Source organism: Strix aluco, chromosome 1 (genome assembly GCF_031877795.1).
Source record: "Strix aluco isolate bStrAlu1 chromosome 1, bStrAlu1.hap1, whole genome shotgun sequence".
Lineage (NCBI taxonomy): Eukaryota > Metazoa > Chordata > Aves > Strigiformes > Strigidae > Strix > Strix aluco.
In genome coordinates, this window is record NC_133931.1 from 48353980 (window position 1) to 48375852 (window position 21873).

Below are 21873 nucleotides of genomic sequence, written 5' to 3' on the forward strand. Positions count from 1 at the left end.
TTGTCAATGAGGGACTGTTAACCCAAATCTACTTATTGTGGGAGATCACTCAGCAGTACAGTATTTTAGCACTTTTATATGACATATTAATTCATGCTGATACTGTATGCACAAAAGGATCCCCTCTCACTGCTCTGCTTGGTAAGCAGATCTTTCTCCAAAAACATTCGTATCTGTACACTTGTAGTACTCAGTGGAGAGAAAGAAATAAATTTAAAGCTAACTTCAGCTTTCCCTTCACTGGCAAAAAGCCTGCATTTGGCCTTGAAATGGGGCACCCTTCAGAGATCCTCACACAAGTAGGAGTCCCTGAAACTTTAGCGCTATTTCCTAGTTATAAATAATAACAGTATTCTTGGTGGGTGGCAGCTAACGAGTGTTGGTGCAAATGGTGATTTCGACAGGAAGGGTCGCTGACAGAGGCATTACTGACTGGAGTACTGGACAGTGCTGTACTTCGTAACTCTTCTCCGGGAGGTACCTGGGGACGCCGTACCCATTGCCTGGCCAAGGTGACAGTCAGCGCTGAGCATCTGACCCGCGCCGCTGAGGCCCCCCAGATTTGCCCCCCCTAGGTTTGTCCCCCCAAGGCTGCTCATTCCAGACCCTGACACTACCCTCTCGGTGACCACCACGTTGTGGGCATTTGACAACTCTGAGGGAATATTTATTAAGCTACCAGGCATGCCGGAGGCAGGCCTGAACACCCTTTCTGTCACCACCACATTTGACCCATCTACCAAATCGGGAATGCTCAGAGAGGTTGGGAGTCGGGAGTTAGGTGCGATTACTCTTTCCGTGACGATAACGTTGGACCCGTCTGTGAGATCGGGGATATCTAGCATACCGCGCAAATCAGAGGCAGACGCAGGACCGACAACCCTTTCTGTTACAACAACGTTGGATGCACGCAGAGGGTCAACGCAAAGAGAAGGGGAGCCGGAGGTGTAGGTCTCAGTCACTGTCATGTTGCCATGGAGCAAAGGATCCGGCATTGGCCTCGGGGGCTGTATGGTTGACCCAGATGTGTAGGTGTTTTCAGTAACAACCGTTGTAGTGCCAACCGGGGGAGGCATAGGTGCACATCCGTTGACAATGATGGTGGTTCCAGGTGGCGGGAGGTTTAGATCACTTTCAGGGTTGGGAAAATTGACATTAACGCATGGCCAGGGTGGGTTGACATCAGGGAAGGGTTCGATCTCTTTGCCCAGACAGATCTCTGCTAGGGTCTTAAATTTTGGTCCTAATGTATCCAAATACGTTTCATCTGTATCTTCTCCAATAAAGCTGCAGCAACCCACAGAGCCAACAGGAGTACCGACTCCTTCATGATCATATATTAATAGGCAGTCATTTGCCGGCCGACCTTCATCTTCATCTGCATACACAAATGCTTTCTGTAGTTTGCAGAAAAAAAAAAAATCAGAAAAAAAAAAGTAGAATGGAGTGACTTTTCATCAGGTTTTTAACTGTGAAGACTCAAACCATAGTAAGGGTTCCCTAAGCACAGTAAGGCCTAGCTGACTTGAAAAACAGGACATCAACTGAACAAATTATATCATCAACATTTTTGTGACCTTGAAATAAGTTTTATTCAAATGCTACTGATATTTTATTCTTGTTTCTGCAACCACTTAGCATCTCAAATTTGATCTGCCATCAGTGGGTCTGACTGTGGGGTGAAGGGAGAGAGTGAAAGGGACGGGGAAAGGAATGTACACTTTGGGCAACAACATCCGGAAAAAGTGGTAGGAAAAGGGGCGAAGCAAGGTGGTGAGGGGAACAATGGAGAGGCCAGGACAGAGGGGATGGGACAGAGTATTGACCACAGTGAGGAAGGCTTGGTGAGCCCAAAGGGAAGTCCATTTGAGCAGGATGGAGATCATTGATTTGTGATGGCCTTGGGAATGGTAGAGTGGTCAGTGCAGAGGGATCGGGCAGGAAAGAGGGGAATTTAAAGTGAATGCAGGGTGATGGAGGAAGCAGGAAAGGACAGACGGGGAGGCCCAGGCAGGAGAGGCAGAGGGTTTGGAGATTGAGATGGTCAGTAGGAGGAGAAATCTGTGGGGGCCTACGGCTGGCAGACAGTTAATACGTAGTGCTGCCAGCCTAGACAGGGAGATCCTGGTCTGGGACAAGTCCATGCTCAGGACTTCAGGACTGCGCTGTCCTCTTCTTCACTGAATATTGTTTAGATTTTGAAATACAGCAGTCCTTACATATTAATTGATATTTTGGTGACATATGCAATTATAGTATTTATGCCTCACAGTTCTTGCTAATTATGAAAATATATCCCATTAATCCATGGTAAACTCCATAGCATTTTTTTAACCCATATGTAAAGGCTAATTAATATGTTGCCAATTACAAAACTGCATGTTTGTGTTTTGTGACTTGCAGTTCACAAGTCTTTTGGGGAACAGAAATGGCAATAAAAATAAGGAAAATGAACTGGTGTTCACAGTTCTTTAAGGGTTAAAGTCACTTAATTAAACAAGATGTACAGGAAGTATGTGTGAACAATTTCACAAAGCTACTATCTATTTACACACGGAAAAGGTGGCAAATATATCAATTTGGTGGTCACTTATAAAGCTGAGATAATTTATTTGCTTGGTACCCATAACTGCACTGTGTTCAGTTTTACAGAAAGGCTATTGAGCAATCCAATCTACTATACCAGCAGCTCAAAAGCAGTTCTACTAGTGTCTTAGTTTTTCCTACTTGTACGGTCAGCTTTGCTCTCACACCAGTCTTATATCATGAAAGTTTCAAGCTGAGTGGAGTTATTTTGTATTTCCACCATGTAACTTGGGGAGGAGAATTTAACAGTAGGCTCACAGATGTAATGCAAATAAGATCAGGTATTTACCTCAGAGAAGTAGTTATCTAGGAAGGCCATGTTCACCCCTCCTTCTCGATACTCTTTTATTGTTCCTCCAATTGATCCTTTTGCTTCCCCTGTTCCAGAAATTCCTCCAGCTGTTCCGTAACCAGTACCAGTGCCATAGCCAACCCCTGTAGTTTCTTCAACACCAGAAGCTACTACTCCTCCTCCTCCATATGTGTTTGTATATATGTCTGAAAGCAGAATAAGAAAAGTTACCGTTCCTGTGCTCTGTGAAAATTTACACAGAATTTGCCAGTTTTTTTTACAAAGAGTACAATGAATGACACTACTGTAGAGTTTCTAAAGGTAATTCAGACTAATTTCAATCACAGATCCATGCATATGTGCCAAACATTGAGACTGCAATGAAAATTAAGTGCAGACATCTAAGACCTTGATTTTATTCCTGAGGCTAGGCTGCATGTGCATATGTGCTTTAGAAAATCAGTGGTTCACTTGTGTGAGAGATTCCTGTCTGGTGTACATATAGCTGTCATGGGATTTGCATTAGAAAATCAGATAATTCTTATGGATAATTATGCAAATACATAAAGGTATATTTAAGATCACTTTGGGGTTAAAATAATTTTGCCTTAAACTCTTTTCTAAAAGAAATAGCTTTGTAACTCCTTTCACATTTTCTAGCTATTAGATTGTTAAGGGTGATTTGGGAGAAAAACAATGGATCATAATAACCACCAGTGTTCATAATACAGAAAGAAAAAAACCTTTACAATAAATTATAAGGTCATACCTACAGGATTTTATCTTCTCCAGATTTTTTCATATATGATAAAAAGGAATGAGTGGTCTTACATATCAGCATGTAATATAATAAACAATTTGCATACAGTAGTCTTGGCTATGATTACATTAAGAAATACAGGCTAAATGATATTGTTTTTTTCATTTAATCTCTTTAGTCTCAGTTTATAGAATTTCAACCAGGGGCTTTCAGCATAATAGTACTGAACAGTGGATCTAAAATAAATCACATATGTAAGTCTTAAACTTTACAATTGTCATGGCAGCAAGACTCTTAATTCATGTTTATGCCCCCAAATGTTCTCTTTTGATTTTACCTTAAGGATGAGAACATTTTGAATAATCAACAGTCATCAGAGAAGTTGTCTTGCAGAGTGACACTTCCTGTCAGAAGCTAGTGAAAATGGATCTGTGCCAGCATCTTTCCTTCCTGTTGTGGAGTAAGTAATGGGGAAAAGGAGAAAGAAAGTGGCACTGCAGAGCTTGACTTATTCTCTGTGGCCATCAAATTCCTGGGGGAACCTTATCTCAGAAGCATAAATTTATTGTGCTGTCTGCCAGCTTTCTGTCTAGGCTACTGTACAAAAGGACAGTATTTAACTGGCTACTTGACAGGTCCTATTCTCCCTTGTGGGAAGCAGAGCCTGGAAACTGGCAAGAACTGAACCTTTCACCACTGAGTTATGAAAGAAAACTTCCTTATTCTGTCCTCAAGATTGATTTCTGCTAAAATTGGTGTCTTGAAAAGACCCTCCATTCACTAGCTGGAATGTTGAAAAATTTCCTGAGATTTCAGAGCCTTGGCAGATATTTCAAAGTAAACATAGTTTGCAGAAATGAATCTCCTCAAAGGCTTAAATCTCAGATCCTTTATTCATACTGAAAGTCCTACCAGCATCAGTTTGGCTATCTGTAGATGGAGGATTGGAAGGGCTGGGTTGTAGCTGAGAAACCAAAGTGCTCTTTGAATCAGGAGGCATGAAGTTCTGAAAGCTTTATGACAGTGCACATAGAAAATTTTAGGATCTGCTTACCAGAGGGTTCACCAAAATCACCTCCTGCAGCTGTTGTTGGGGCAAGAATGTGTGAGACATCCTGGAAAACACCATTTTGACTCCTTGAATTATGAATTTGAAATTCCCATATGAAGATGAAGACTTTGTGAATCACATAAAGGAATTATCAGTCTAAGCTCTTAATGATAGCTATTAATTACCAAAAAAACCCCAAACCCAAAAGACTCCATCCAAGTTTTGTTCATTGTCAAGGTAAAAGGTGATCAGTGAAGATGGTTTGTGTTATCTTTTCCTACTTTGCACTGAAAAAGCTTGCTAGTTACTGTGTTTCAGCTGAGGGAATAGTAACACCAAATTGTTGGCCAAGCCGACTGAACACAAACCACACAAACTCCGTTTGCAAATGTTAATTAAGAATCACCTTTCATATCTGCCTGGGAATTGTTGACAACACCAGGCTTTTAGAAGATGACACAATGCTACAATCACTTTCATGCTTCTAGTCAAATGCAACCTTTTCTGTAAATATGAATTACTGCGGGGTTTAGAAACATGGGATGTACTGACCCTGTCTTCAGGCTGTGCACCTTCTATTCCCCAGGGATGAATTGCCCCTTCTGTGCACTCAGGTACAGGTTCAAATCCAGTTCCAACTCCACCTGCAGCACCAGGTCCACAGCCACAACAGTCACTCATTGACATCAAAATTGGAATCACTTAACAGGAAAGAAACAGGAAACAGGGATTTAGGACATTTCTTCCTCACAGGAATAGCTGCTTTTCCCAGAGGGCAGGTGCTCAAGAACTTCTGAAAATATGTCTTTTAAAATGTTTCAAACCAAGCAGCCTGCAAGTCCGGCTTTCAGAATTATTAGCTGAGTTTTGAAATGTATGTATTTGGAAATTCAGAATAATTTGTACCTTTAGTTATAGCAGAGCAAAGTGGGGGTGGAGTAGGGCTGTTACTCCAAATTTATGCCTATACACCTGGGAACAGACTTTGATCTATCTCAACTGAATAAATGTAAGTTGCACATGAAAATTAAACAAACAGACCCAGTCTTGCTATGTATAGCATCCAGTGATATTAATTATTGATATATAAGCATGCATTTGTCTATTCAGATATTGGAATTGAAAAGAAATACACATTTGTAATAAGAGACATATGAGAATCAGTGGAGAGATATCCATCTGGCTAAGTGATCTTTGGCTAAGGCTCCAGTTACATTTTTCACATCACGTATACATAATGCTTGGTTTGAAAAAAACAATAGAGGCAACACCCAAACCCCAGTTTTAAGAAATTATACCACAGGATGAGTCAGGTTTCCCAGTGTGCTGTATTATGCTTAGTTGTTTCAAGAACTCAGTGTTGGAAATCGCTGAATGCTTTAAATGCCGACATTGAAAACATTTCTCATTTTAGAAAGGCACTGCAATATTAATTCTGGCTGTATTTAGGTCCTTAACCCAAATGGCTAAATTCCTAATCTCGTACCACTGCAGAGGGAGTGGAGAGAGAAACAGTTGTCTACAGCAGTCTAAGCAGAGCATCTAAAACTCTCAGTTTAACATCAAAGTGAACTGAAGAGAAAAAGGGAAAGGGGTATACAGTGTACAAAGCGCTACCTCACACTGCACAACTAAGGACATACTTATTCCAGACTACCAACTAAGACAGGAGATTTCCAAAGGCAGAAAGACAGTCTGTCCTGTAACATTAGCCACCTGGGAAGTACAAACAAAACAGCCTTTTGTTTGTACTTCAAAATTTTCTGTTTGTTGATTCCTACTAATCAAAGATCAAAACCCAAAACAACCCCCCCTCCTCAAAAAATCAGGGGAAAAGTCCATCTCCTCTGTATTTTTAGTCAGTATTTCTGCACTGGGAAATTTTAAATGTTGATTGTTTGATGCTCAGGCTATGATAGAAAGATGATCACATCTGATTGTGATGGTAATTGCTTACGTGAAGTCTAACTTGAGTCATTCGTATCCCTGAAACTCATATTTCTTCAAAAATATTAGGACATATGAATGAATGATCTGTTTCAATCCTGTTATCACAAATGCCACTTGTTTTAAATGGATATAATATTTGGCAGCAATAGCCAAAAGGTTCAAAATTTAAGATGATTGTATTTATTGTTCTACTACTGAAATCTGTCTTTGAGTTCAAAGGAAGCTTGTTCTTTACATCTTTTCATACCCAGCTTGTCCATTTCTTTTAGTAATGTAATGGAAATACGAATTGCAAAGTGTAAATTGTAAGTGACAGGGACAGCTCTTGCCCAAAATCTTCTGAATTTCTACTAAACATTTTTACCCTGTCTGATGGTCTGAGAACTAGATAATACCTTAGGAAAAAGCCCTGTCTTAGGGACGAAATAGTTATTTGTGAATGAAACAAATATGTAGAATATTAAATACATAGAAATTCTTAAAATTTAAAAGACAATTTTTTCTCTGTCAAATGGCCCATGGGAGCCAACAGGTTAACAACCAACCAGAAAAGTAACCTTATTTTTGAAGAATTAAAAAAATGCACTTTTAAGAAAATTAATAATACTGCTTTCTTAATTTTATACTTACGAACAAATATTAATCCACCAAGAAACATCAGGCCAATGGCAGCACCACTGAGCGTGGTAGAAGATGGGAAACTTCTGCCATAATTTCCACTTCCATTATAACTATCATCAGTGGCTGCAGTATATCCATCACTGTATCCATCAGTGTAACCATCCTGCCAGTCTGTTTGGTCGCCAGTTTCTCCTCCAGGTCTAACCTCACCAGTACCACCACCTTCTTGTGATGGTCTTATTCCACCTTGCTGGTCTCCTCCAACACCACCACCACCAGTGGCACCACCACCACCAGCAGCACCACCACCACCAGCACCACCACCACCACCACCAGCACTGCCACTGCCACCACCACTGACACCACCACTGCTGCCACCACCACCGATGATAACTATTCTCGTGGCCCCACTGGTGCAATAATTACGACTATCACACTGACAAGCTTGCACAGGAATTATATATGGTTTAGAGCAGCGTCTGCCTAGGTTATCTCTTACACTGATATAGACCCTATAAAGGTAAAAGTCAAAGTTCTGAGTCACTAGTTCTGCAGAGGAATCTTTGGGAAAAGAAAAAAAAAAGAGAAAAATATTTATATTAGGGTATTGACTATAAATACTGCACAAATCTAGAATTTTTGTCAGTAAGGTTCATAAAACAGAATGAAGACTAGTGTTGGCATTCTAAGATCTTCCGTTACTTATGTGTCTACAGTATTTATTCAAAGCTGAAACTTGTGATGTTCATCCATGCTAGTTTTTTCTTTTGAAAAACCTGAGCCAGATCAGTCTAGTCATCACTTTTTAACCTGAGAAATATAAAAGGGGCAAATGCACTTTGTTATATCTACTGCTGCTTTTCCTGATTTTTATTCGCACAATGGTGAACATAAAAATTGCAAGTTTTATAAGTTTTTTTCCTCTCACAAGGAATTTACATGTGTTCAAAAGTTTTTTCAGTAGTTTTAAAATATTTAAAGTTACACAATTGCATCTGTTTAGGACAAATAGGAGACACAAGAGTAGTTGTAATTGTGATATTTACCATTTAATATAGTCTTCGGTGCATACAGTAAGTTATGCAAATTCTGTCATTTAGTAATGTATGAGATTTGATTAATTCATTAGTTTGTTATGTCCTATTGGAGGAAACTGGAAAAGCTCCACTGGGCACTGACTAAAATGTTTTTCTTAGGAATACAGGTAAGTACAATTTGTACAATAAATTACAAAAGCTGTGATCTTTATTTGCCATTTTCATATGCCTCTCTTAAAAGTAAAGCTCTGCGAAGTAATTACTTTATACTCAAATAAATTAGAGAGGTTTTTCATATTCTTAGAAATTTTTAGATAATATAGAAATGAAAAGGTATCAAATTACTCCTTTTGAATACCTCATTAGGTTTAGACCAATAGAGGTTCTTATCATAGCTACACTCAAGTAAAGTAGTTTTGCTGCTCTATTTTTATTATGTTTTTAGTTTCCTTTAAAAGGTGATAACAAGATAAACACATGCAATGATTCTGATTCTATTTCTAATATGATTTTATATATATATATATATATATATCTATCCAGAGCAACTTCTTGGATTCATATGAGCATAAAATCATATTTAAGTGAGATTAGAATTGATTCTAATAACTGTTTTGTTTGTTATTAAAAGGTTATCCTGATCTGTTATCTTAGATAAGAGTTTATTACTATGATTTATTCTGTTATAAAATGTAGGTTAATTTACCATTTATTGATCTGATAATCCATGTAGTCTGAGGTTCACCATGTATGCTGTATGTAAAGGGGAGAGCGTATGCATCACCATCCATAGCCTTCGCTGTGATAATCACTGATGGGGAATGCATACATACTTTCCTTAATTCAGTGTTAATAGTTGGGCAGTTGTCACTGATGCCTTGCATTGAAACCACAATGGTGCCAGTAGCAGTATATCGAGGAGCCCCTGTAAAAAGAAGAAATCTGTGGTCAGGAGGGAATATTGATACTATAAATAATGCAGTTCAGGTGGAAAAACTAGAAACAGAAAAAAACATTGAGAGAAATCTGAAAGAAACAGGGTTTTGTTTTGGAAAACTTAATCTCTTTTCTTACCTCTGGTGATAGCCAGAACCTCTGCTTTGTACTGCCCATTGGCTACATAGGTTGATTCCCAGTCAATAACTTTGTTCAGTGTGATTTGACCAGTGTTTTGATTGATTCTGAACCAGGCACCTGGATCACGTCCTATACTATATCTGTATTTGATGAAGTAAAAATACTCAGTATTATGTTATGAATATATGCATTACATAGTCATTTTGCAAATATTTGTTAGTTTGGAATATTTTTCTTTAGACTGTGCTATGTTCTAGTGCATTTCACCCTGCTCAAGCAAAATTCCTGTAGACTTCAAAAGAAGTAGACCAGAAAAATAATTAGGAATAAAGAAAATGCATAGAAGTCCCTTTTATTTTGAAAGTGGTATCATAGACTAAAAGTAAAATCTTTCTGGACCCTGTAAACCTTTACTAGAACCCTTGTTGATATCAGTAGTTAAATCCAGTCTTCCTATAACATTCTACAGTTGTATTTGCTAGCATATTTCTCTGTTTTATGAAAATTTTTCAAACCTTTGTAAACTGTATTTATTTATTTCTACATACATTAAAAAGCAAATTATGGTCCCATTAATTATCATTAATTTCAGGAGAAATTAATGTCAAATAATTCTAGGGGTTTTTTAACTATAGAATGAGCTGGTAGTGACCTCTTCTATTCTGATTGTATAATATTGCCTATTATTGGGGTTTTCTGCTTGCTTTTTTAGAGATGCTAACAAATTCCTTGCTTGTAGCAAACATGTCAAGAAAAAATATTCTTAGGTTGGGTTAGAAAAAAACCCTGTTCTGATTTATGTAAGTTACAGCCTGTTAAAAAAATGATATTTTCTTTGTCTTGTGCACAAGGATAAGGAAAGTAGATCAGAAAACAAAAGCAATCATAGCATAAAAATGGACTAAAGTATATACTATTCTATTGCTATTATTCTGTTGCTAATCTATTAACATTTTTAAAGTTTTTTTTTTTAAAGCACCCTTTAAAATACCTATTCCTCATCCCATTGAAATCTCAATTAAACACATTATTCCATCTGGGGAGTTAAGCAGAGCAGCGCTTACACAACATTTGATGCAATAGCTCCAGTGTCTTCATCAATGGCTGTGTATGTTCCCACAACATCATTCACTCTTGTGTTTTGTCGTACAGAAAACACAGCTGTAGATGGATGAAATCGTGGTGGTTCATACACATTCATTACTTCTACTACAAGGGGTGATCCCTGCATTTGGAAGTCACGTGCAACAGAGTGGTGGAAGGCAGCTACGTTCCTGACACCAATAACCATTGAGTGAGTTTGGAGATGTTCATAATTCAGTTCCTAAAAGATAAACCACAGAGAACTTGATAATAGATAAAAGTTCCTTTAATTTTATTTAAATATTTTCTATTTTAAATGGTTGAGTGACGATGTTTTTACTGCTCATTTAATTTTGTTAACAATTAATTAAAACCATTTTAGGATGATTATTTCAATAGTTGAATAACAATATTTATCCATACCTTAATTACTCTAAGGATTCCTTGATTTGTAGCTCGATCTGTAACAATTTCAAAAGAGTTATCTTCATTACCGGATATAAAGAAAAATTCTGCTAACCAATTGTCTGTAAACTCTTCGTCAGCATCCAGAGCTTGTATTCGTAGTAGTTCTGAACTGAGTGAATTTTCTGAAATACTTGCTGAAAACTGGAATGACAGATAAATACCTATTAGCAAACACTAAAGTATGTAATATGAGGAAAAAAACCGCTGACTGCAGAGTCTTTTGAAGAATGTCCTGCCCACGGTCCATGCCAATTTAATAAAAATCAAGTGTTCTGGATAAATTGTGATTCTGGTTGCAGATCTAAAGAGCTGTATCACCTTAAGTGTTTGCAGAGGCAGTTTAGAGGAAAAGGATTTGTGCTTTCTATAAGAAAAGATCATACAAAGATTGGGTTAATCTGGCCATATTGCGTGGCTAGGGACACCCGAATGACTGGATTTTTCTGAATACAGAGAAGTCAGTGTCGGGATTGACTTCTCTGAATAAAAAAATAATCTGTGTGCATTTTATCAGAATTGGTGCACAAGTGATGGATTGGATTTTGAGCATGCTTCAAGAAAACAATCCTGTTAATCCAGTGGAGGGTCCAAATGTGAAAACGCTCTATGGGTTAGTAAGGGCTCTGTTATCAACTGGATTTTTGAACAGGGTTTTAAAATAGTGATGTTGCTTTTGATATTAAAAACTTACAGAGCTTTGAGCAAGAGTTGGGAAGTTGTCATTGACATCAATAACTTTAATGTTACAGCTACAAAGGGATGATATTCCATCTGCAGCTCCATCCCGATCTGATGCCTTCACAACAAGAGTGTAGCTACTATGTTGCTGTCACAGAAAGAGAAAAGATCATGTTAGAAGGACCACCTGTACATCTTAAATGGTATAAATACTCATGTCTTGCTCCTATTTCCCAATGCTGGAATTTGCCTTAGGCATTTTATTGTAACATATAGAAGAAATGCATTTCTCCCTTAATTTTTGTAAAACCCACAACCTTTCTCCCCCCTCCCCCCCGCCCCATGCCCCCCATGACACATATACACCACAACATCATGTTATTTAACTTTAGAAAGGGAAATGTTACCTCTCTGTCAAGATAATTTGCAAGATGGAGTTCTCCAGTATATTTATTCATAATGAACATGGGTGGACCTGAAGGTTCCTGACTCTCTATTTTGAAGGCAATTTTAGAATTCAAGTGATTAGGTTCATCTGCATCTGATGCAATTATTTTCATCACCAGAGTGTCTAAGAATAAAAATTAATAATAATAAAAAAAAAAAGAATGAGAAAATCTGTTTTGTTCCTGCAAAAAACTCAAGACAATGCTATATCTTGGTGCACAAAAATGATAGAAAGCTATCTGTTCATCGACATTTACAAAGAAAAACAAAAGTTTAATTTTGTAGTACTGATTCTGACTGAATGTTGATGGCTCTAAAATGCATTAAAAATTAAGATCAGATGGAGTAATGCAGATTTTCACTGAGCTTCTTGAAGTCACCGTAGGGACTGTGTAAAACCAGGAAGTACTGAGCTTGTAGATAATATAAGAAATCTCCACAGTTTTAAATGAGAATTTCTAGAAAGTAGAAAAAGAGCATTAGGCACCATTGTCTCAGTGCTATTTGCATGTCTAATGTTAATTGCTGCCCTTTTGGTAAAAATAACCATTTTAATGTTTTAAGTAAGGGTTTATGTAGTAATATTCTACTGCAACTGCAATACTCAGGCTATAAATACAAATATTTGAACTAGAAAAAATGGGAAAAAACGTATTTTATATACCCTCAAAGGAAATAAGAGTAGGCCCAATGTTATTTTTTTTTACTGAGAAAGAATGAACTGATTTATTGTAAATTTTCACATCTGAAAGAATTTGCATGATGGTATGGTTCGAAACTGGAATATTCAGCATTCATGTGTGGGAGGAAAGGGAGAAGGAAACATCGCTGCTTAATTTTAGGCAATAATCTCAGGCCCCAGCTCGAATAGCACTTGGAGATGCATCTGCCACTCCTTTCTCTGCAGCAGTCCTGGCCAATATATGTTGTTGCCTAATAAAAAGTAGAATGAGCACCCTAGGTTTATATTAACTGTATTCTGGGAGTTTCACTTACTATGCTATAATAGGCATAACATAGTTACTTACTGTCCATACTGCTTTCTTCAACAGATCCTGTAAATACAGTTTGTGCAAATATAGGAGGGTTATCATTTATATCCAGAACTCTGACTCGAAGTTCAAGAGGTGGTTCCAAATCTATACCCGTCACTGAGTGTTTAGCAAAGCAACGTATCTAGATAAAGAGATTTACTTGTTTTAAAACCAAAAGTGAAGTAAGCAAAGTAACAATCTGAAACAAATGAACTTGTTTCCTTTTGCTCTCCCTGCCCCCCTGGATCCTTCATTATAAAGGTAAAAGAAAAAGGGGAGTACTTACAACAAATACTGGGGTTACTTCCCTATCCACTATTGATGTTATATTAATTTCTCCTGTTCTTGGGTTAACAACAAATATTCCATAGGGGGCACGATCAATTCCAACTCCAGAGATGCTGTATGTGATTGGATGGTTTTCTTCACAATCTGATCGGATCTACAATAATAGATAATAACAATTTATACCAGTTTACTGAGGACACCTGCAGGGGTTTTTTCCTATTAGTTCCTGTAAAAAATTCTATATAATTTCAGTTTCTTGACCACATATCATAAGATTCAATTGTCAGAACAAATGGAAGGCTCTTCTACAAAACAGTCAGCCTAGCGATCCATCTCTCTTTAAGTGCTGGACAGGTTTTCTATTTCTCTTAAGTCTTCTAGCAGGGAGGTAAAGAGGGAAACTTCCAAGAATGTCACACTGTGGCTGGACCTCAGTAAGGGTACAGTCACGGTGAGAGGATAGGAAGACATCTTCTTTGCTCTGTTGCCCACAGAAGTCATGCACTATCCTTGAACTTCTGCTCAGGAGTTTCCCAGGGTGAGAAAGAAAAGAAAAATATTGCAATCTAGTGCACAGATGCTGCATACGAAGAGACTGTGGTTGGAGCTGTCTAGGAAGTAGACTGATGGCAGTGTTCTAGGAAGCCTTTGGGGAAACCTTTAGCAGCCACGTGGATTCACCTTATCAGACTGTCTCAGCAGAGCTGGAAATATTGCATCATCTTTCTTTTATTCTACATTCCTTGCTTTGACGACTCTAAGCAAATACACTTTTAAATCTCTCTTCTTTTATCAGCTTGTCTTTAGAAAAACTTCCTTGTCAGTGAACACTTTTGCTTTTCTTTCTACTTACTTTGGCAATTGGATTCCTCTTAGAATTATCTTCTCCTTCTCTACAAGCTGCAGCAAATTTGATCCATTCACGTTTTTGTCTTCTGAAGGTTTTCCATCTTGCCATTCCATTTTCATCCCATTCTTTTACCTTTGACAGAGAGTTCCAGTATCATACGACCAGTAACCTCAATTCATTTTAAATTAATACAGACATTTAGAATTTCCAACAATAAGGAGAAAAGGGATTTTTATAGATCATGTGCTTTTTCATACGTCTGCGAGTTACGAACTCTAAGAATGTACATGTTTACTTGAAAATTATTCCTATGTATGAGATACTTATTTAGGTTCAGGAGAACTTCTCTTGAGAGGGTGAGCGGGTTATTACCTGCAACTGTTTAATATTGAAATATGTTTTCAGTCTTCAAGTTCAGAAATGTCTTAGTTCAGTATTTTCCATCTCATTTTTGCATTAGTTACATTTAATTTCATCAGAAAATCAGTTTCTAAAGAAATATATATTACCTCTACATGAAATCCTGTGCTGAAATCCAAGAGTACCTGCAAGAACAATATGAAGATTGACATATACAAATGCAGGGAAAAATGCAGTAAGCAAAACCCAACTGCCATACATTGCTATACTTCAGGACTGGAGCAGTTCTTTTTCTCAAATCTATTGCAACAGCCTATCTAGGCAGTAGCCACATGATTTTCATAAATGACTTTCTGTGCAACTCATTGTTTTCTATATCCATCCCTTGAATTCTTTGACAGCTAGCACCTTCAAAATTAATTCTGCCTTTCAAGGCAGAACTTTGAGTGGATGTGCTGTAGCAAATTCAAGTTACACCTATATCAAAATACAGCTTTCACACAGATTTTTAGGTTGTAACACGTCAGCTGAAGAGAGAAGTGGTTGCAAGAGTTTTTATTGAAAAGTATGTCTAGGAAACTAGAAAAGGAGTATTTATTCTAAATAATTTATTCTTCTTTATTTTTCTTATTTAGAAAGACCTGGAGTACTTAACTATGTAGCTTAACCAAAAAGAACAAAAATCTTTTATTGAAACTGCCCACTGAGGTTGGAGAGTTTCAATGTAAGATGAAAAGCCAAGTGCAGTTATTGGGCAGATTTCCCTGGAGTGCAGTGGGCTTTGATTTGAGGTCTAACAATGCAACCAAAGTCTTGAGTAAATAAAGGTGGCAGGATCAGATGCAACATGTAATTACTTTAAAACAAAAATAATAAAGAATCCTTAATTTCTTGATTAGCACATTTTAAAAGAAGGCACAGTTTAATTAACCTTGTTCCTAAATAAGGTGTGACAATGAAGTTCACTTGATGAATGTACCTCTTCAGAGTATCTCTTTTGGGTTTAGGACCTGACTCTGCTCTCTTCAGATGATAAAAGGTGAAGAATATGGGAATTGCAGGACTGGATGCTTGCTTCATTCATCATTGGGAGAAACAAAAATATCCAGGTGACTCAAAAAGTGTTGTAGAGCTTCTCTTTTCTCACCAAATGTGGTTAACAGCTGTAGTTATCAATTTTCCGCTTTCCTTCTAATTTCCCAGTATCGTCAAATTGCTTTTTTTTTTTTTTTTTTTTTTCATCTGATGTGTTTTATCTGATGAGTTTTATGTCAGTTATACTTGGATAAAATCTGTGACAATCTTTCTCTATGGTAGCTTTACCTCATGGGACTTTCCTCACTTCAAATTTATTGCATAGTTCTATCAAGGCTGGAAGATGGGCACAGACTTTTTTCCACTTACTTCATGTTAAAACAGTCTCTTACATGCAACAGATTAATGAACAGCAGCTCCACCCTCCCTCACTCTTCCCTCTTCTCCGTATTTACCTATATGCCATAAGAGGTTCACCATCTTTCGTTTACAGATCAATGTCTCCAGTGATCTAATCTTGCCCAGAACAGTCCCTGAGACCTTGGCACATAATGCCTGCCCTAATCTACTTCTGAATGAGGGAATTTAGGTTGTGGATCTGCCCATCTGGTGTGCATACACCTTGAAATTTATCGGACTATTCATGGAGTAAGGATTTTTTTCTCATTTCTTTGAGCAAGCTATTGACATAAACAGTTAAGAAAGTACTCTGGAGAAAAATCATTACAATATGTTAATGTTGTGCTAAAAGCATGAATACATCTTTTAATCTGAGTTTATGTTTTGGTGACTATTTAAATCTCTAGCTGCAGAATGGGGTTCAAAATCTTGTGCAGCCATTATTCATCTCAGAGAAGGGACAATATCAGACTCCATTTTAAACTGTGTTTTTTTCTCACACCAGTGGGAGCTCAGGCCTGTCCTTTTATAATCCACCTTAGATCTTGGGGAAGCAAGGGAGAGTAGAAGGGGCAGATTACACCCTCACCAGAGAACCTGAGTGATGAAGTCCACCAGAAATAGCACTGACTCAACGTGTTTTATCAGTTGATCCCACTGGCGGCCCAGAGCCTCCTTTGGTGAGTACAGTGAAATCCTCTCCACCCTTAGGCTGAAATCCCTTCTGGCATGCAAGCAATTATCCTGACCCAGAAAAGTATGGGTATACACCTCCCAGTGCAATGTTAGTGAATCTTGTCTACTGTCTGCATCCTGTGGTCTATTCTGTTATTTAACAGTGAAACTAATACCTCACATCCAGCCACATCACTCTCATAGCAGGCTTAACTGAACTCATTAGCAGGCCTAATTGAAAAACTGTGTTGAGTGTCCCTGAAATAAGAATTGTGCCTGTAAAGAATTATGTTCTTTAAGGACATAAATATCCATAAAACACTTGATTTTAGCCTATAGGGAGTTCTGTTTTCAAGCAGTGAAGAATATACATATTAAACTGGAGTTTCATCCTTTGTTTTTGAGCACCAATAATGGGAATGTCAAGAATTCATTCATCACTAATGCTGGGGATTGTAAATTTAGGCCCTGTATTTCCATACTTGTCCTGTGCTGACTAAGGAAAACCCCATTCTGCTACATGTTGCTAATGGAAGATCTTGAAAGAAGTCTTGATAGTTGTGAATCCAGAGTCCTTAGTACAGTTTGTGATATTATTTGAAAAGGCTGATCCGAACTTGATGTCTGCATTTGTCTCTCTCAGTTACTGCTGTGTTACAGGAAGGAGGGCAGGCAGACACCAGACAAAGTTATCTAGTTCATCAGCTAAACCACAACAATTCTGGAGTGACATCTATGCAACTTGATCCAGGGATGGAGGTTCCTGTGCCTCCTCAACTAATGTTTTCCGGTTCTTCACTGTCACTAGCAGTTAGAACGGTCCCCCCACCCCAGCTGTCTATTTCTAATATCTCTCTGCAATGCAAACCCTTTTTTTCTAGTGCTGTTGTCAGCAGAGAGGTACTGTGTCTTAGCAGTTAACTCCAGCTTACATCTGGGTAGTGAACAAATTTCCCTTCTAAACTAATATTTGAGTACAGTACTTTCCATAGATTCAGTGATTAATGATAATTAAAGCAATAGGAGCCATTAGAATGTGTGGGATGCATCCTGAGGACCTTGAGGTAGGCAAGCTGATTAGAATGACATCAAGATTTGCTGTCTTGTTAGTCTCTGAGAGACTGTGAAAAATGGAAACTCTGCAGAGAAGCTAGAGGCCCATTGCACAGGCTGTTTCTGGTTTGTGTTGGAAGAGGTGAAGGCAGGAAACATTTATGGTGACTATCACTTGCAGGGTGGCCTGTCTGAAAGCTTGTGTTTTACCGTAATGATACACAGCCTGAACCTTGTGTCCAAAATGACACCTTAGTCACACTGGAGTTATTCTGGATTTATTCTGATGTAACTGGGAATAGAGTTAGGCCCATAGGATGTGTATGGTTCTTTGCACCTTCAAAGCAATTTGCAAACAAGAATTAACTAATCATTAATTGACTGCCAAGCAATATTATACGCAATTATGGAATCCTCCCTCCTCCACCTACTCAAATCTAAATGACTGAACACGCCTTTAACATCTTCCCAGCATTATTCATATTGGATCTACTTCTCTCTCTTTGAAGTCAACAGCGGTATTGTTATTGGCCTGGATGGGAGGAGTGCTGAGAACTCACACATACTATATTAGTCATCAGAGTGCCATGGTAGCTCTGGTTGTGTCAGCGTTTTGGGACTTTTACATCTTTCCTACTCAGCCAAAGCTCTGACTAGTAAAGGGTTGAAATAATGAACCCTTCCCTGTATTCATTCTGCATGTCTTAAAAAAATTCTAAATCAGTGCATATGAAATAATGAGAAGCAGAGTAGAAACATAAGACAAAACCTCATATTTTCAAAAGAAGCCATTTGATATGTTTTTGTCTATACTTTTCTTTTTCATAGATCACTAATGAATGCACTTCTTCCAATTTAAAGGAGAAGTTTTTCAGGATTACTTTTCTGGCATTTTGTCTTTTAACCTGCAGAAGTCAGGTGTTTCTATTGCTTCCTATGTTAGCAACTGACATCAATATTTTATGTTGCACCCAGGGTGGAGAATCCATTGCTATTTCAGCAGAAGTATGACAATGCTTGTGTCAGTCAGAAGAACATATTCCAAAGTTTTATTTATTTTAAAATATGTTTATTCAAAGAACTGACCACTTTGGGAGTTTCCACTGAGATTGTTTCTCTTCTGCTGAGTCATACAGAAATAATGAATTTCCATACAGTAACTGAGCTTAACCATTAGAAAAATGAACGGAAAAATAATTTCAGTACAGGGTGTATGCCATTATCATTCAAATTTGAGTTTTTCAAATTAGTCATGCTAAGTCCCCTCAGTAAATCTCCTCAATAAAACCTGAATTCTAATATGGTTTAGAGTGCTCTAGTGGCAAATTCATCTTTGCTTATGTGCCATTTTTACTTAAGAATGTAAAACTGCAGATTTAAGAACCTAATCTTAGGTGCTAATTCTTTGGCAGAAAAGCCTTCAGGTTCTTGGCTACATCCTGGCAGATGTTTCATATGCATATGCAAGGAGAGGATTTGGCCCCTTAATATTTTTATGTTTAACCAAGTTATGAGTAGGAGGTGTAACCATACCCTAACAACTGAGAAAAAAAAAAGCGTAGATAACACATGGGAAAATGTAGCCAGACAAAAGTGCATATAAGAGATGTGGTGAATTTACAATTATTAGGTGTCACATGATAGCTGGCAGGAGAAGAGTCATACCTGATCAAACAGATTATTTCCATAAAACGTGTCTGTGCAAGTATCACAAACAGAACTCCCTTACTCATGAGAATAACGCCTTTGAAGTCACGTGAGCAAGGGTTGCAGAATCAGTCCCACCAATGGTGAAATGCATATAGAAAATTATTAGTTTCAGGGCTGGTAAGTTTTCTTTTTTTTGAAAGTATGGTAACGTACTAAAATATGTATAACTCCACAGCAATTTTATTTGATACAACTTATTAACAACATACTAACCAGACACACCATTCAGACAGACGAGTTTCATGAAAAATTAATTAAGCTAAAAACCAAGACTGTTTCTCAGAATACACTAAAATTAGATACATAATTTATAGTTTATTTAATCTCTACAGTTTGTCTGTCAGCTTTCTATAAAGTGCTGAAAGATGTTATTAAGCTGTACAGGCCATCATGAACACTGCTGTGCAGAAGAACACATAATAAGAACAACAGTTGTTTCCTCTTGGTAGTAAAAGTTCAAATATTTGATAGTCATCAAAACATAATGGCAGTTTTCACAATTGCTCCTTTTTCCTGACCAAACACGTATCCTGCGTCATTCACAATTGTAACAATAATATAATGCAAGAATGAAAATTGCTCCGGAGTTGCTGAGAGACGATAAAGCAGCAAAATCTCTTTTGAATGGACAGATCTTAGATACAGTACAGTCAACCTTTTTTTGAACTTCAACACATAAGGAGTATGCACCACCAGGTAACTGAGTAAAACAAATAGTCACTGATGCTACATGAAAATCCAGAAGTGCTAGCATGATGTGTAGCATGCGAATCTCAGAGACCTCTGCGCTGCATTAAGCAAGCTGAAACTCATCTGAACCATAACTTGTTTTTGCCAAGTTTTGTCATTGTTTGCTTGGCAGTGCCCTGTGTTGGTTAGTTCTACTTTACTGACTGCAGAGCTGTCACCTAAAATTAATGAATTATCTTTTCAAAATAAGTTTTAGGATTTAATATTCTCTAACAACAAACATTTTTTCCCTGACTATAACATTTCTAGAGGGGTCAGTAATGAGAAGTTAACAAGCATTTATGGTTAATAATACATTGTGTAAAATGTAAAATTGTGTGAAAGCCACAGAACGACATAACTATAATAGAAATCCTACTCTTCAATCTTCAGAGCCTTAAACCTCTATCTAATTTCAGAAGAGCAGCACAGATGAGCAAAAATGGTCCACACAAAAAACAGATTGCAGCTGTAGAAGGGCCTCCATAATTCTTTTAAGTCCTTTCTGGGTAATTTCCATACCTTGATGAACACATTGTGTAACTATGCTGCTTGACCATAGCCACAACTTTCCTTTTACAGTGAGAAAAACAAGCCCAAAGAGCGACACTTTCGTCATGCATTCACTTGCTCAGCACATGGCGGCTCAGGCACTAATGCACTACAAGACAGGAATGCTTTGTAATGTGAAATAATAGGACAAGTCTTGATTTTTACTCAGCTAAGATCTTCACTAAATTTCATGTTTTTCTCTGGAATATAGCTGTAGGATTTGGCCAGCTCTGAAGTGCTCTTCCTAATGAATTTAGAAAAAGAGATTTGCTCTTCATATTCCCTCAACTGATAAAAAAAAGACATAGAACCAAATGATATCCAGTCAAGTTATTAGGATTTTTATAATGATAAGACTTTGATTAATAACAGTGACTCCTTAAATAGTAGCCACAGACTACATTCACCTGAAAAGTCATGCACTAAACATAGAAAGTCACATATTGAACATCAACAGACTGCAGAAATACAAAATCAAAAGAAACATTTGTCAGCATTTAATGAAAAACTAAATTATTTGTATAGAATCTTCAGAAGTGCAGTTTAAAATAAACAAAGCTTTGTTTTTTATGCTAAATGTCACAAGATCTTTTTAGGGGGGTAGATTACACTGTAAAATGTAATGGTCTGCTGAGGAAGACACAACTAGCATAATCACAGAGTTTACAAGTATAGTTTTAAAATATGACTTACCAATAAAAGGAACAGAAAAGCAGCTGTTCGGTGAGGGAGCCAATCCATGGCATCTGACTTCTTGGATACAAGTCCAACTGAGTTATGGTTACAAGCCTGTTCCTTTTCCCCTCCCCCCCCCAACTCTGGTGTCTATTTAAAAAGACACTCAGTAGATGTCCTTATACTCAGCCCTTCAAGGTGTCTCTGCCTCCCTCTGAGGGAAGCACTGAAGATGCTGTATAACAGAGTGTCTTTCCCCACCCCAAAATCCTGGGCTGGTCTCACCTGAAACGCTTGACAACATCATTATTGCTTGCAGGTAAAATCTGAGAGACACACCTTAATTCTTATTGCACTGAAACCCTTTGTTGGATACGAAAGGATACGTTTTAAAAACAGAAGGCAAGCTTCGCTGAAAAGATACTGAGTGATTTATAAATTACTCACAACATAAGGAATCATT

At 37.6% G+C, this 21873-nt stretch overlaps 1 protein-coding gene across 1 annotated transcript; it reads right to left on the bottom strand.

Moving 5' to 3' along the window:
• Positions 1-425: 425 nt before the first annotated feature.
• LOC141933188 (desmoglein-4-like) lies at positions 426-21476 on the bottom strand. Its single transcript, XM_074847620.1, has 16 exons — positions 21429-21476; positions 14732-14767; positions 14226-14354; positions 13371-13526; positions 13079-13226; positions 12011-12174; positions 11617-11751; positions 10881-11066; positions 10439-10698; positions 9372-9514; positions 9004-9222; positions 7270-7821; positions 5242-5390; positions 4693-4753; positions 2876-3084; positions 426-1397 (listed from the first exon to the last, which is right to left on the bottom strand). Exons 1-16 carry the CDS (start codon positions 21474-21476, stop codon positions 426-428), a joined length of 3567 nt encoding a protein of 1188 aa, XP_074703721.1.
• Between the last annotated feature and the right edge of the window lie 397 nt (positions 21477-21873).